Genomic DNA, 16,774 nt, shown 5'->3' on the forward strand with positions numbered 1-16,774 from the left:
GTTGTTTGATAAATGATGCATAAAGCATCTCATTGTTTATCAGCAGGGAAACAATTATTAACTAAGTTTTAATTAATTATACATTTACCATTCATTAATGATGGTTATTATAAAGTGTTACCTGTTGATCAAACAATCATTTATATGAAATAACTGATTAGAAATGACAAAAAAAGTATCTTGCTGCATTTTATTACTCAGTATTCGTCCTTTTAATGTCCACAAGAAATATTGTTTCTAATTGCACAAAACAAAAGTGACAGAAGTTGTGTGAACAGGCCGGATAGCAGCTTCAGTCGAGGGAAAAGCAGGAAATATCAGTAAACTGGATTATAGCTCCCAAACTTTTATTTTAAGCGTCAACGTTTCAGCTTTAACATCCATCTCATCAGGACGGCTTAAATCCCTCCATCACTAACATCTGCTGTGATAAACATACAGGTCCTGATGAGTAAAACACTTTGAAAACCAATATATAACAGAATATTATAGTGATTATTTTCTAAGGGAACTGTCTGTCTGAGTGTGTTTATTTCTCCTCATTAATCTGGGTGCATCTTGTGTTTATTCTCTAATGAGGTTTGTGGATATGATGGGGACACATAAGAACACAAGCAGATGAGCTGCATCTGTTATCAGTCATCTAAACATATGAATATCTACAGTCAGTGCACTTAAAGGATGTGAGCCCATGGCAGCATCCACACACCAGTCAGTGATCCAGACTGGTTTCACCTCGGACCAGTTTGAACTGGTTGCACAGACTTGTTTGCTGCTCAAAGAGATTCTGTTTTGCCTCGTAACTATTCTTATATTACTTTCCAACGTGCTGAAGCGCACCAACCTCACTAAAGAATCGCAGAAAGAAGACAAGAAACGGGAGGAAGAGGAGCACCGATATCAGGTCGAGGAGGAGGAGGAGGAGGAGGAAAAGTGGGGAGCTCGGTCACTTCCGCACCATGTGAGCTACCGGGACTGAAGCTCACTTGCTCCCGATTGGACCCCGCATCCTCCGGGACAGAGCAGCAGCAGCAGCCCGGCACAGCCGAGGCTCTCATCCACCGGAGGAAGCGAGATTCCTCGGTACAGAGAGAGACAGAGGCCTGGAGGAGGCAGCAGCTGCTCGGGGCACAGCGGAGCCTCTCAGCGGCTGAAGGCGCAGACAGTCCCCGACAGAGAGCGCGGACCTGCCGCCAGCATGACTGCAGACGTGGCGGTGTCTCTGGTGCTGCTCGCGGGGATCGTCGCACTGAGCGACGCGACCCGCAGGTTGCTGACCAGGGCCCTCGCGGACACCGGGCTCTGTGTGTACGCGGTGGAGCTCGTGTCCACCTTCCAGCTGTGCTGCTGCACGCACGAGCTCAGGCTGCTGTCCGAGGTGGGCGGGATCGAGCCTCGACTCGCGCTCACCTTGACGTACCTGGCAGCCGTGATCCACGGGCTCACCTTCAGCGGGGCCATCGGCAACCCCACCGGTGCGCTCGAGCACGCGTACCACGCGAGGCTCTCGGGCTCGTGCGCCCTGCGGCGGATCGCGTGCCAGTTCGCTGCGGCCGCTGCCGCGCGAGCCGCCGTGCCTGTGATCTGGTGTATGGGGTTGTCGGGGCTGCACGCGCGCCACAAGCTCCTCGGTTACCGGTGCATCAGCCCCATTCACGCGCCACTGCCCAAGGCCGCCGCAGTGGAGCTCGCGTGCGCCTTTGCGGTTCAGACTGCTGTCACGCACACGCGATCGGTGGAGGAGAAATACCGCGTGCACGCGGTGGCTGCAGCGATCGCAACAGTGGTGTACGCAGGTATGACTGCTCTGTGATGTTTGTGATGACGTCACGTGAATAATTAACAATAACCTTCATTAATAAATGTTATTGTAGAGTTAATTAAACGTCAGGAGGAGCTCCATGTAGTTTTAGAGAAGAAGTCAAAACTCAGAAGTTTAATATTTACAATATTAATGAGGTAATAATACAAACTCAGGAAAATAAGGTCCCCACAACACTGAAGCTAGAAAGGTGGCAGGGTCCGCCACAGATAAACAAGGTAAAGCAGTATAAATTGTGTTGTCCTTTAAGGTCAGTTTGTTCGGTCATGAAAACAAAGAGAGTTTGATTATTTAGTTTGTTTAGGCAGAAAAAAAATCAGCCAATGAAGATCTTTCTCTTCTCATTAACATTTCTTCCCTAAAACTACATAATGCTCCTTTAACAAACAATTGAATGCTTCATAAAACATTTAATAAGCAACTGTTTATTGTAAAGTTGCAACTGATGTTCATAATACTTTGTAAATGTTATTAAACACTGTGCAGTGAGGTTATAAACATTATCTTGATGGCCATGAGACGTCCTGGGAATGAGACTCAACAATCAACTATGTTTGTGGTGCGTTCAGGAACCGCTGGGACAAATCCTACTGATTCTACCTTTAACTTTAATAGTCTTTGAATTATATTAATATGACGTGAGCTTCAGTTAGCTTTGACCACAAATGTCCTTCAGAGGGAGACTTTTACTCTGATACTCTGAGTACATTCCACAGCCAGTACTCTATTACTTTCTCTACTTGAGTATGTAGTGTGTACCTTTGCTACAGCTGCTGTATAAATACTGTCAAAGTATCAAGTTGCTCAGTTCACAGAGAGATGCGTACGTCCATATGTTGTGATGTCACAACTGTACAGTCGCCGCCCTCAGCTGCGCTCCTCACAAGGCCACAGGTGTAAAAACACCGACGGAGCTGATGTGAAACACAGTGTGTGGTACCTGCTCAGGCCTGTGAGAGCTGACCAATCAGAGCAGACTGAACTTTGCAGGAGGGGGGCCTTAAAGGTATAGTCATTGATTCTGGGGAACGACTGTTGATATTTGAATTCCCGGCCACACAAACACACCCATCCCATCAGTGCTCACTCAGAAACTCCGACCCCCGAACTCATGGAGGGTTGTGTGAAACATGGCAACACTAAAATGACCCACCAGTCAAGCAGAAACACAGCAACCTCTGCATCCGTCTTCAGCCTTTCAGCTCTCGGAGGTCTCTCCACCTTTGAAAAGCCTCGCCGATGTTGACACGGGTCTTCACCCTTGAGTTGTCACAGTCCTCCTTTTTTTCAGCGCACACAGAACAGACAGCTAGCGGACCACAAGGTGATAAACACTGAATTTGACATAAAGTGTATTGGATTAGCATTGATGACTACACCTTTAAAGAGAAAGGAGCTAAAACGGAGGGTGAATAGAGGTGCTGCAGTAATGGACAGTTTGAGAAGAATGATGTGTTTTTAAGCATGTACACTTCATTAATACAAGTGTGTGTGTGTGTGTGTGTCCAGGTGGCAGTGTGACAGGAGCGGTGTTCAACCCGGCGCTGGCCTTCTCCACACAGTTCCCCTGCAGTGGACACTCCTTCCTGGAGTACTGCCTGGTCTACTGGCTGGGCCCTCTGCTGGGTAAGACCCCCTGATGTACACTGGTATCAGGGTATCTGCAGCTCTTGAGAAGTCTTAAAGAGCACTGATGTTAAGTTTCATTAAAAAACTTAAAAAGTTTAACTCATGAAGGTCTTAAAGGTTTTTTTCTGGCCTTATAAAACACCACTGTAGATCCACTTTATGTAAGTTATTTCAGTTTAGAGACAGTTAAGCAAAATGTTTCTATCTTGATTCTAGTTTCTTGGAAATGTTCACGTCTACAGAGCTCAATAATCTCAAAGTTGTTTTTCTTAATTTATCTGCATTCCTGTGTAGAAGATATGAACACAGATTGGGGACTATCAGGTTTGTGTTTAAAAAGTAATCTCTGAGCTCTCCTCCCGTCGGTAAACGCCTCCGGATCGGAGCAGAATAAGATGTGACTCTGGGTGTTTATTCCTTCATATAGTCTGGCTCTGCACCCGACTCTGATTTGTTTTGATGGAGAAACCCAGAATGTCATATTGTGCGTGTGAAGCGAATTGTTCCTCTTCTTCTTCTGCATTCTTGCTGTTGCAGGTACGATGAGCTCAGTGCTGCTGTTTGATAAACTCGTCCCTCTGCTGTCGAGGAAGTCCCCGTCCCTCCAGCTCCCCCTGGAGACCAAGAAGAGGACATGAGGAAGAGGCATCGCCGGGCTACACGTGTGGACATTGTGAAGGACTGTTAAAGGGACAGTTCACCTTAAAAATCAAAAAAGCTAATTTTTCCTCCTACTTGTGGTGCTAAGTATCCATCTGGATTGTTTTGGTGTGATATCAGTCAGCCTTCTCTCGGCTTGTGGAGTTCAAAGCGCCAAAAATACTTTTGAAAAAGTCAACAGCAATGTCTCTTTCCAGAAATCACGACCGGCTACTCAAGATAAACCCACAGACCGTGTTGTGAGCAGTTTCATGTAGGAACTAGGAGTGTTGAGGTGTACCAGTACTGATGATAACCGTGGTATTTAAAGATGAAATATTGATACGGTGTTAATAATGCACATATGATAATATCATGTAAATGATACATAACCTCTCTTTCTCATAGAAGGTGGCGGGAACGCACCTTAACCCTGGTTGATTACCTCTTCATGTCATGTTTTCACCTGTGTTCATTTGTTTGTTGGTTGGTTTGTGAGCATATTCACTTGAAAACTACTGAACGGATTTCCAAAAAGCTTTGATGGAGGATGGGTCTCAGCCAAGAATAGACCTCACTTACTTTTCTGAGACAGATCCAGGATTTTTTTCTCACTTTCTTTAACGCTGCGAGATGTGACGTTCGTCATTTTCGTTTATTTCTCAGGAAATTATTCATGATATAGTATGGTATCTATGAGTCAGCACAAAATGGGACTGTTTGGACTTGGCTGAGGTATGCACTCTACTGAATACCATCCTGATTCTCTCTCCTCCTCCATACACTTGTATTTTGAGTGTGATTTATTTGCCAAAAACCAGACAGAACACACAATAAATAAAGTTCAGGATGAATTTGACGGATAGCTTTTATTTTTCTAATTTTCTATAGATATCGCGATAATATCGTTATCGTGAATTCTTAACACAATAATCGTGGAGTAAAAATCTGATAACGTTAACTATTTTAACCGTATCACTGAGCAAGAGGAAGCGAGCTAACGTTACTGCTCAGCCGAGGAGGACGACATTAATGTTACACAAGCACGAGCATCTCGTTCATGAGAAGATGGACGCTTCCTTCTGCGTGGTGATACGGTTGGTGGGTGTAGTTCAGCAGACAGAAAATAGTTCCTACATGAAACTGCTCCCAACAAGGTCTGCGGATTATCTCCAGTCATGATTTCTGGAAAGACTATTTACTGTCGAGTGTTTCAAATGTATTTTTTGTCATCTTTTTCCATTATAGTGGAGAGAAGGCAGACATCTCTAGAGGATATCTCCAAAACTCTGCAACTCACACCAAAACAATCTAGATGTATAAACAGCACTACAAGAGGAAGATATGTTTTGATTCGTGGTGAACTGTTCCTTTAACCTGCTGCTGGGTCCAGTCATCAGACGTTGGCACAAGAAGAAGAACGCTGATACTGACACACTTTTTTAAGACTTCAGCCTGACACAAATGTACTGTGTGATTTCACCTCAAGAGCACATCTGAGAAGAGAAAACTAAAGACTTGAATTTAGTAGATTTGTTTAAGAAGTCATTAACGAGGCATTTGTTGGTCGAACACTAAAAATCATTCCTGTACTTGAGTCCCTTTCAGTTTACACTCATCTGATTTAAAACCTTTAGACACCTCAACATTTTTATTTGAGCCAGTATCACCTTTATAACTGTGAAAATGTTAAATATCTGTCACTGGAATATCAACAATTATATCTTGTTTCGTACTTGCATGATGTTCAGATTACAGCATGACATGAAATCATAATCGATTTTTAAGATCAGACTGGATCCGATCAGCTGGTCCAAACACACGAACATTTATTTACCTGTTTCTGGTAATTCAAGCACAGTTATTGTAGCTGCAGTAATTTCAACTGAGCCCAGTTTTGTTTTTGTCTAAAATAAAACTAATTCACTAATTAATCAACAAGCATTTTTTCTTTTAACAACGTCCCAGAGCCGAGCACAGAGTAAGACTTGTACTGTACACAGGTCTGTTTGTTGTTACACAGATTTAACTGTGACTTTCTCTGTAAAAAACAACAACAACAACAAAACCGACTGGAGGCAGATTAAACTGTGATTAATCACCGATTCTGAAATAAGATTGTTTGATTGGTTGGTTTATTCCTGGATGAATGGCGCTCAGTGGGGGTGAAACGATTACTTGATTTGCTGATTAACAGAAAAATAATAATGAAAATGTTTTGTTTTTTTTACTGTTTCATGTTTTTTAATTTGATTTGCTGCTTTTTCTGTTTTCTGAATTGAACATTTCAGGGTTTTGGACTGTTGGTCCGACAAAAAAGTCAAATATTGATTGAAATTAGAAACATAGACTAAACTATTATTGATTTTTTTAACAGAAATTAAAACTATAGACTAAACTATCAATCAATTCTTTGATAGAAGTTAAAACTAAGGACAAAACTATTGACTTTTTATACAAATGAAAACAAACTATGAATCAATTTTCGATAGGAATTAAAACCATAGACTAAACTATTAATCAATATTTAATTACACAAATGATAACTGGCCTAAACAATTGATTTTTAATAGAAAATAAAAATTATAAACTATAAATCAATTATTGTGTAATAACTTAGTTTAGTTGTAGTTTCGTATAAAACTATAGAAAAAAACTTAATTTGTTTTTGTTTTACAGAAATTAAAACTTAAAACTATTTTAAACAAATGAAACTATAAACAATTAATCTTTTAAATAGAGAAGTAGTTTTTTATTTTATTAAAAAAAAAAGACTAAACTTGATTTTTCATAGAAATGAAAACTTTAAACTATGAACCTTGAATCTTTTTCTGTAGAAGTTAAAGCTATAAACTATTGATCGACTTTTTAATAGAAAATTAAAACTATAGACTAAACTATTTATCAATCATTACAAAAATAATTGACAGATTAATCCATGAAAAGTATAATTATTGGCAGCTGTAGCGCCTGTGTGGGTTTAAAAGACGGCAGACAATAAGGCAGATTATCACACGGTTATCCATAAAGTTTGTTTGTCTGAGCTGTCAGAAAGAGCAACGTACTCACTCATTTTGTGTTAAATTCTCTGTAGGTTTTGTTACCGTGAGTGGAGCTTTTAAATCAACGTTCATGATAATAAAAATCAAAAACTCATACAAAAACTATGCATTTATTGACAATTTCATACAAAGACATGAACTCTCCACGGCGGGAAAATCAGATATTAAATTGGTCGTTAGGTACAAAACAATAACATGAACTCAGTGTTTTGTTTTTACAGTCAACAACAGGACCTGGGGCTGCATCTCAATAGTCTACAGTAGCTCACTTGGCCGAACGCAGCGCACTTGGTTCAAATAAACTGGACAAATTAGAAGAGATGGAGGCGACAGGAGGACGAGCAGAAAACCTACAAAGAGCTCCAGAGTGACGTCTACCGAGATGACTTTAAGCACACAGGAAGAGGTTTGACAGTGAAAACAGGAAGAGTACGAGTAAGAGCTTTAAAGAAGTGCTGCCGTCCTCTTCTCCGATCCCATGATGCAACACTGGAGCCGCTGGAGCGTCCTCCATCTACAGAAAGAGTCAGAAAACACATGAATGAAACCAGACCGCACACAACAGACAACAATCCGTCCTGATCGTACAGACTGACTTTGCCTTTTATTCAGATCTTTTATTTCATGTTAAGTGTCTTTGTTGTTGTCACCAGTGGTCGACGTCTGCATCCTCAAACTGACCGGCCTCCAGCGCCGCTGCATCCACCTCCATGCCATCTGTCAACAACAACAACAACAACAACAAACACCAATTAACCAAACAACACCACGTTTCAACAGCATCACATAAACAAAATCGTGTCAAATCAGCTGTTTTATTTTTGTTTTAATCATTTTCTGAATAGAAACATGAATAAAATATGAGCCAGATGATGTACATTCATACAGATCTCTGATGGTTTGACCTACTACATCCCAATTCAACAAAAAAAGACTAAAGAATTTAAAAAGATCCTACATTTGTGAGTTTCGCTCTCTGATTGGGCAAATTAACTTAATCAAATTAACTTTATATGGAGAAAAACTCACAGAAGGTTGTTTAGGTCATCTGAGCTGTTAGGACCCTCAGTACTGACAGGGTTAAGAGAAAAGATGACGCCACCTTGTGACTAAATGTGGAAATAAATATGTATGAATCCGTCTGGCTGCATTGCTTTCTTCAACACAATGACAAACTATAGTTAGTGACCTACTTAGAAAAGCTCTCTGGTTACCAATCGTTCATTTCCCTTCCCATTCCCAACTGCAACATGATTCATGATTAGTGGGAAAAATCATTTCTGCTTCACAATTTTCATTTTCAAAATCCTGATGTGACAAGTGTTTTTTTACATCTGGAGAAGAAGACAGATTAATTGTGCAGCTATAATTCAGATAAAAGCATATTTTACCTGGAAAAACAAGTCAAGATTTATGTATAGATGAAAAATGTGCATCATTTAATTGGAATAGAGGACTCGTCTCTATAATCAATAGGCTGCTGCTGTGTGTGTCTGTGTCTGTGTGTGGGTGTGTGACTCAAACCTTCAAATTCGGCGTTGGCTTCTTCGGTTCGGACTCCGGCCATGTGGTACTGCTGAGCGACTGACTGGGCCAACATCCCCTCCAGCCTCTCCAGCGTGGCCTGGCCCTCCTGCGTGAGCGCCGACAGGCCCTCGTCACAGGTGTAGAAGGTGGGGATGTCAGCGTGGCCGTGCTCTGAGCGGAGGAGGAGAGCGGTCGGGATTTTAAACAGCCACATTGTGTTTGGTACAGGACACACAGTAAACCATGTTTAGCATTTATAAATCACTATTTTATTAATGTTTAAAACACACTTAAAACACAGTTGTCACAGATATAAGGGCATTTAATGTACAATATTTGTCAACAATTAAAGACATTCTGTATTATTAACTATTATTATGTCATTTCTAGCTTCTAAAGATATTTACACGTTTTGTTGTACGACATAAAATACATCATTGAATGTGCCACAATTTAATTATAAAGCTCTTACGTGTGTTGACAACGGCGGTTACTAACAAGTGTCTGAACGAGACTACAGAGGTTGTCGGGGACATTAAACGTCATCACAGCGAGACTCGTCTACTCACTAGTCCGTCTTTACAGGCCCACTTTAGTTACACACTATTCTAACTCTGACTTTACAACTTGTGCATTGATCAGTTTATAGAAAACCTGCATAGTAATTGTGCAGTAAGACGCTGAGTGGTGGTGACGTTTAAGTCATGTGACCGTGATGTCGTCTGTCTGTAGCCTAACATTAGCTTTTTACTGCTAGAGATTTAATTTACTCTTCAAAAATCACAAAAGTGGTGTTCATCTGTGAAGATTATCTTGCTGAAGCATCATAACCTTTTGTTTGCCAGATATTTTCCACAATAATCCAAAATCTAATGGAAAAATCCCATAGGCTTCTAGTTGTGGAACCAGTGCAATGCTAACTTCCGGTTAGCCTAGCCTCTAATAGGCTGTTACCACCAGTTAACTTTAAAGTAGAAAGGCTCAGTAGATCTTACCTGCCTCTGCAACCAAAGAGTCCAGACAACCAGAGAGAGATGAACAAACAGAGACAGAGGGAGAAAATAGAAGAACGTCAATGTTTTTTAGTTACTGAAACTGTTAATTCAGACCACAGCGCGTTTTATTTTACTGTCGGGTCTCCAACATTAAACAGTAAGATAAAAACTGGGTCTCATCCGGAGAAAGGACGTTTCTCAATCCAAACAAACGTCTTTCAACTACCAAAACCTGATTACATTTGTTTTACATGACAGCAGCATTATGGCCACCGCATGTCTAAACATTAGAGTAAATCTGATGGCCGATATATAAATCGTCTAGCTCTGGTGCAGCTCGACGATCTGATGCTTTTCTAGCCGGTCATCTGAGGCGGCGAGCGTGCGGCTACTTCACCTTCTCCGCCATCTTTACACACCAGGTTGCGCCACCGTTGCTGGAGCTACTTGCTCCATGATTCGTTGAACAAATTGGCGAGCGTCTTGATGCCAAAATTTTATTGCACAAATTAAGATTCAAGACACTGTTGAGTACTGTGTGTGTGTGTGTGTGTGCATCTTTATTCTTTGTGTGTTCTTCCTCACCGGCCTCCTCCACGTCATACTCTTCTCCTTCAAAGTCGTTGTCGGAGTCGTCGTCCTCCGGGTCGGGATGTAGAGCCTGGCACTCACACATCGCTGAGAACATGGAGTCCACTGCATGTGACACACGCACACACACACACACACACACACACACACACACACACACACACACACACACACACACACACACATTAGATGCTACACTAGAGGCAGCGCTGCCCCGCATGGTCATTTCGACAGTCTGTGCTGTCACTGTGTTACATGTATTTGCTTCTAAATAATTTCCTCCTAACTTTATTTTATTTCCTGCACAGCGGGTTAGTGTGTGGACTGAATGAGTAAATGAGTTCAAACAATAGGACCAGTAACATCCTGTACTCTTATTTTCATCAAATCCCATGAAAAGATAAAAACCAACACTGTCAGTTTGGCTCTTAATACTGTCTGACTTCCTGTCTGTGTCTGCGGACTCCTTAAAAAAAAAAAACACACCTCACAGATACATATTTTCATTCTGGATTAAAAAAAGCTTCAATAATTTAAATATGTGATGAAGTCATCAGTCAGATATGTTGTGAAGTCCTCATCCTCAGTGTGGTCACTCACATGCTGCCTTGTCGCTGGGCACAAATCGAATCTCTGTGATCGTTCCTTCTTCATCGTCGTCATCTCCACCGCTGCTGATGCTGTCGTCCTCTTCGTCATCAGGAGCTTTCTCTGCCATTTCTGCTTCATTCTCGTCTGTGAGGATCAAAGACATAACAGTTAATAACACATACAGGCAGAAGCAAGTTTCATCTTCTCTCCTGGATTCACATGAACCGTTATACCTCAACGCGGGTCATATGGTATACATGTAGTCCAGTGCTCCTCATGCATACACAGACTTTTGAGGGCGAGCCACCAAAGAGATATCGTAGGAAGGACCGCTGCAACGATTACTCAATCGAGAGAAAATTAACTGCCAACTTTTTTGATAATCAGTTGGTTGAAGTCCATTTTCAAGTCAAAAATCTCAAACATTTACTGGTTCCAGCTTCTTAATTGTGAGGATTTGTACAGTAAATGAAGAGTCTTTTGGTTTTGGACTCCTGGTTGGATGAAAGAAGCAATTTGAAAACATCACTTTGGGCTCTGGGAAACAATTCTCTTGACATTATATTGTCTAATATTGTCTAAACGCGTGTAATCGTTACATGCAGCCCTAACTGCAGGTACACACGAGCCTCCTTCAGCATGTACGTGACACATAATCACAATGGAGACCAGTTCAAAAAATCATAGCTTCATAGCACTGATGAGGTCAAACACTCCACAGCGAACCTTCATATGAACACATTCATCTCAGTCATGATTTCAGATTATCAGGATCGGTGATCAGATCATCGATAAAATAATCTAATTTAAAAATGTGCTGCTATCAGATCACAATTCATAGCCTATAAACAACAACATAATATGAATCTGCAAACTAACTAGGAACTAAAAGCATCCAATAAAAGTAGTTGAGAGGAATTATAAAGTAGCAGAAAAAGGAAATACTTAAGTATTGTACTTAATTACTGTACGTACTTGAGTTACAAAATAAAGAATATAATAATCAGAGAGAAAGCAAAAGTGACTTTTCCAACTTCCTTGTCAAATAAATATTCAATCTCAAGAAAAAGCTTTTCTACTCCTGTAATACTGTTCAGCTTTTTTGGGACAGAATGCATGAAAGAATATAATACCTGTTTCTGAATATCATAATTTGTCATGTACTTTTGACAATAGGTAATGTCTTTGGTTTTTTAAAGTTGCTACAAGTTTTGCGGCATAAAAGAATAAAAAAAATAAAGAAAAGAAGTCTGAAAACGAAGTGCCTTGAGACTTTGATTTACTCGCATTATATATTGATTAAACGCCCTTAAAAGTTAATATTAATATATATTATAGGTTAATTCTTCTTTCTTTTTTAATCCTGTTGTTTTTGTTTATTGTTAGTTGTTTAAGTATTGATTGAATCAGCGTGACGTTACTGGGTAGAAACGCTGTCATTGATTTTTGTGGAGATATGTGAAACCGGCAAACTTTTTTATTTCGTTGTCATTTTCAGCCGGAACTGTAACATTTAAAAGATATATAGTTTAACACGGTGGTCCGACCTCTCCGACCTTTCAACTGTGTTTATTTTATGTTCTGTGTTGCTTTGCAAACTCTTTGATATCTGCACAACAGAGGCATCTGATGCTAACTGCTGGTTCGGGTAAACATAAGCTGCCATTTTCTGTAGTCTGTGGCCCAACAGGTAAATTAAGTCTCCAGCATAACGTCATTAACAAGCTACAACAGCATTCCTGCATTTTTAGATGAATCAGATGTATACGCTTTGAATCAGCATCATTAAATTGTATGTAAACTAATGCGTGATGTGGCGGTTTTCTACCCTCAAGTGATCGTAAATAAACATTGTTATTCGGTCTTTGCTGCTTGGAATTACTATGAGGTGTGTTCAACAAAGATAATACCCATTTCTTATTTGAATGATTATATCATTATATTCTTAATATAAGATTTAGACTTTGCATCAAGCTCACCTCCGAGTTTTCCGTTGACCATGACGTACAGGTGCTCCTGTGGGTAAGCACTGACGTCTCTGGAGATGGCGTGCAGGCCGATGGTGGGATAGTCCAGAGAGAAACCCATCCCCGAGCCATCGAACCACGACAGGCGTCTGAGAAGAAGAAAACACACGAAGCTGACAGCTGTTCGTTCGGTTATGCTTCGAAGACATAAAGGGTCCGTTTGACAGTGGCAGGAGACAAGCTGCTCGTCCACCAAGAGTTTAACTTAAAACATTTTTTTGTACTTTCCACTGATGCAAAACAACTTTTGTATAGTTTCCATGACTGTGAAAATCTTGGACATTTATTCCAGGTTCAGTGATTGTTTTGGAACAGAAAGTGTAAAGTAAGAGCCCGTACTTGGAAGTACTTTCAGTCCTGTGCTAAATAATTAAGCGCCAACAGGCCCCGTTAATCACTTTCTCGACTAATACATTAGTTGTTTGATCTAAAAATGTCATAAAATGGTGAAAAAATGTCGATCAGTGTTTCCCAAAGCCCAAGATGACGTCCTCAGATGTCAAATGTTTTGTCCACAACCCAAAGATATTCAGTTTACCGTCATAGAGGAGCAAAGAAACCAGAAAATTCACATTTAAGAAGCTGGAATCAGAGAAAGTTTACTTTCTTTTACTCAAAATAAAAACTCAAACAGATTTCTTGATTATCCGAATAGTTGGTGAATTTTCTGATGAATGACTAATTGATTGATTGATTGATTGACACTTTCCACACTCTTCACACCAATGAAACATTAACTTTAAAAGGAGGTGCAACATGCAAGAATACTTATATAAAACATTTAACTAAAGTAATCAACAGAATATGAAGAAATAACAGTTTAAACATTAAATAAAAGACGTCCCAGTATGTCACAGAGATAGCTAATGAAGCTAGCATGCTAACCAGCTAGCCCCTGGCCGCTTTGTAGGGTGACGACCCGCTCGTAAACACCAACACTCCCCCGGTGCTCCCAACCACAGTCAGTCAGCTAATACGGCTGGTAGCTGCACAGCTAAACGCAGCTACGGTTAGCAGCAGTTAGCGACTACTCTGGTGATGTGCTGCCCCCTATTTGTCTATTGTATGAATTTAACAGGTGTCCAGTTCTTACATATTGCACCTTTAATAACCGATGGTGCAGGTTTAGAGCAATAGTGTTTTTTTTTAAATCATATTTTGCTCAGTTTTAAAATATTGGCTTCTTATTTGAGGCAAATTACTTGATTTTCAACCAAAATCAACACTGCGAATTATTATTTTGAAAGCGCCTACTCCGGAAGTGCTTAGCACGAGGAGTGGCGCATGTAGCTGTTTTTATACTTTCCGTCCTGAATATTGTCGTCATGTAACATAACATCTGTATTAAACCCTGATGAAACACCGTCCTGCAGCTGCACCTGGAGGCTGAGAGACAGAAACAGGCGCCATGTGCATCACTTACGTCTCGGCTACGTAGAGCGTCCCGCAGCCCAGCTTCTGCCCGTCCAGCACCGCCGTGGTCTCGGCTTGCTCGTGCCGCACTCCCTCGGTGGGAGTCGGGAGGTTTCTCAGTAAAACCATCGTCCGTGTGGCCGTGAATGTTTGCGGACCCGCTGGAAGAGGCGGAGGGAGGGAGAAGGGAAAAGCGGTGTCAACAAGAAGCCGTGTGTGACCCACTTCGTGCCACAAAGCTGGCTAATTTAACCCGGGATAACTTCTCGGTGAGGAACAGCTCGACAGCCGGCTGGAGGCGGGTAAACGGCTACAAACTGTCGCGCTTCTTCCCCGACATGAACAGAACCGGGCCGACGGTTCGGAGCCTGAACTCGGGCTGAAGTTAGCGAACTGTTGTTGAAGCTACACGCTGACTTCTTCTCGGCAGCGACCTCTCAAAGCTGAAATATCGCGGCAAGATAAGTCGGTGCTTCGCAAACCACACACAGAAATACGTGACGGCTACGAACAGGGCGTTGTTGCTCTCACGCCCGCTTTGTAACGTAACTTCCGTATTCCCGTACAGTGCGTAGCGACAGTTTTTCTTCTGTGCGCTGGTTGGTAGATAGCTATACCGACTTTTAGGTGCATACCGCCGCCTACCGTTCCGGAGTATGTAGCGCAGGACGTAGAAAATAAAATAAAATAACATAAAATAACATAAAATATATGGAATAACATAAAATAAAAGCGATCAATTAAATACATTCACTGTTTAATTAAAATACAATTTCATGGAAATCAAATGCAATGTAACTATAAAACTCCAGTATAAAGTATAAAGTATAGTATAAAATATAATAAAATAAAATAAAATAAAAAACATGGAATAACATTAAATAAAATAAAAAACATGGAATAACATTAAATAAAATAAAATACATGGAATAACATTAAATAAAATAAAATAAAAAACATGGAATAACATTAAATAAAAGCGATCAATTAAATACATTCACTTTTTAATTAAAATACAATTTCATGGAAATCAAATGCAATGTAACTATAAAACTCCAGTATAAAGTATAAAGTATAGTATAAAATATAATAAAATAAAATAAAATAAATATAGATGAAATAAAATAAAGTAAAGTAAAATGAAATATAAATAAAATAAATAATAATAATGAAAAGAAAAGAAGAAAAAGAAAAGAAAAAACTATATCAAGCCATAATTTGGACAGAATTACTTTCTCTCTTGTAGTTGAAATGCAGCTGCACATTTAAGGATGATAGGCCTACATGTGTGAGTATGAGGGGTGGGTGTATATATATATATATATAAAAAAAATTAAATAGCGATAAAATTAAATACATTCACTGTTTAATTACAATAACATTTCATGGGAATTAAATGCAATTTGACTTTTAATATAAGACAGTTTATCATCAGTTACATATATTCAATTTTAAAATGCATGGAAATCAATGCCTGATCTGATCATGGATCCCGCTTTGTATTGATGATCCTGTAATATTTGTTTGTTTGCTTATTTTTTATTTTTATTTTTAAAAGGGAGGACAATGCACATTTATTAACATGCGCATGAGTCTATCATGTAAATAAATATTCTACCATCTCCTGTTTTTGGACATCATAAAGTCTCTGAATGTGCCATTCAACAGTAAACTGTGGGTGCAGTTACATATTGTAACCACCAGAGGGCAGCGCAGGCGCACACATGTGAGCGCTGTGAAGTTAGACACAATCACCTACCGTGATTTCCGGTCAAACCATTCAAAATAAAACACAGTCGAAAAAAACACCTCCAGACAGTTTTGTTTTGAAATACTGAAGAAAGAGAAATTTATTTATATTTATATGTAGAATTAAATCAAATGTGGCATCATCACTGTAGTTTATAGTTTGTTTTTCCCGATATAGTCCATGTTAAAATTCACTGTTTAAAAACACAGCTGTACAACAGCAGAGAAATAACATAAACTGGACCGTGTCTCCAGTGTTTTGGTTGATTTAAGATGATATATTTTACTCTGCTTGGCTGGATAATTGTCAGAACTTGACAGAAATCTGTCTTGCATGTTTGCTCCTTCACAGAGAACATGGTCAGCTGGTTATTTTGACTACCATCATCATGTTTTCACAGCAGATGAAGTCTGAAAACCTCCACAGAAACGTCTCAAACCTCTCCTGCAGGATGATCCACTCCTCTCACTGATAACACAAATAAATAATAAAATAATAAAATAGAAATAAGAAGGCACAGACACGGTGTGAGTTTTTGAGGAGATGCCGGGGATGTTTGTTTTAATAACTTAGAAAACATTTATGTTACAGCGATACTACAGTAACGGTACAACAGAGAAATGGAAGGAGCTGCACTCACGTCCTGTGGTGCCTGTTTGAATCCAGATTAGTTGGACTGAACATTTTAAAACCAACAGATTCAGATGCACATCAGGTTCAAGTGGAAT

The 16,774-nt window shown here is 40.0% G+C and overlaps 2 protein-coding genes across 2 annotated transcripts; one reads left to right on the forward strand and one right to left on the reverse strand.

Moving 5' to 3' along the window:
* The first annotated feature begins 1,198 nt into the window (after positions 1-1,198).
* On the forward strand, positions 1,199-4,089 carry aqp11 (aquaporin 11). The gene is made up of 3 exons (XM_073491964.1): positions 1,199-1,796; positions 3,332-3,448; positions 3,989-4,089. Exons 1-3 carry the CDS (start codon positions 1,199-1,201, stop codon positions 4,087-4,089), a joined length of 816 nt encoding a protein of 271 aa, XP_073348065.1.
* Positions 4,090-7,243: 3,154 nt separating this feature from the next.
* clns1a (chloride channel, nucleotide-sensitive, 1A) lies at positions 7,244-14,789 on the reverse strand. The gene is made up of 8 exons (XM_073493642.1): positions 14,307-14,789; positions 12,836-12,972; positions 10,866-11,000; positions 10,260-10,370; positions 10,017-10,030; positions 8,677-8,848; positions 7,754-7,869; positions 7,244-7,666 (listed from the first exon to the last, which is right to left on the reverse strand). Exons 1-7 carry the CDS (start codon positions 14,423-14,425, stop codon positions 7,799-7,801), a joined length of 759 nt encoding a protein of 252 aa, XP_073349743.1. The 5' UTR covers positions 14,426-14,789; the 3' UTR covers positions 7,244-7,666; positions 7,754-7,798.
* Positions 14,790-16,774: the final 1,985 nt, after the last annotated feature.

The sequence above is a fragment of the Pagrus major genome, chromosome 2 (assembly GCF_040436345.1).
Source record: "Pagrus major chromosome 2, Pma_NU_1.0".
Lineage (NCBI taxonomy): Eukaryota > Metazoa > Chordata > Actinopteri > Spariformes > Sparidae > Pagrus > Pagrus major.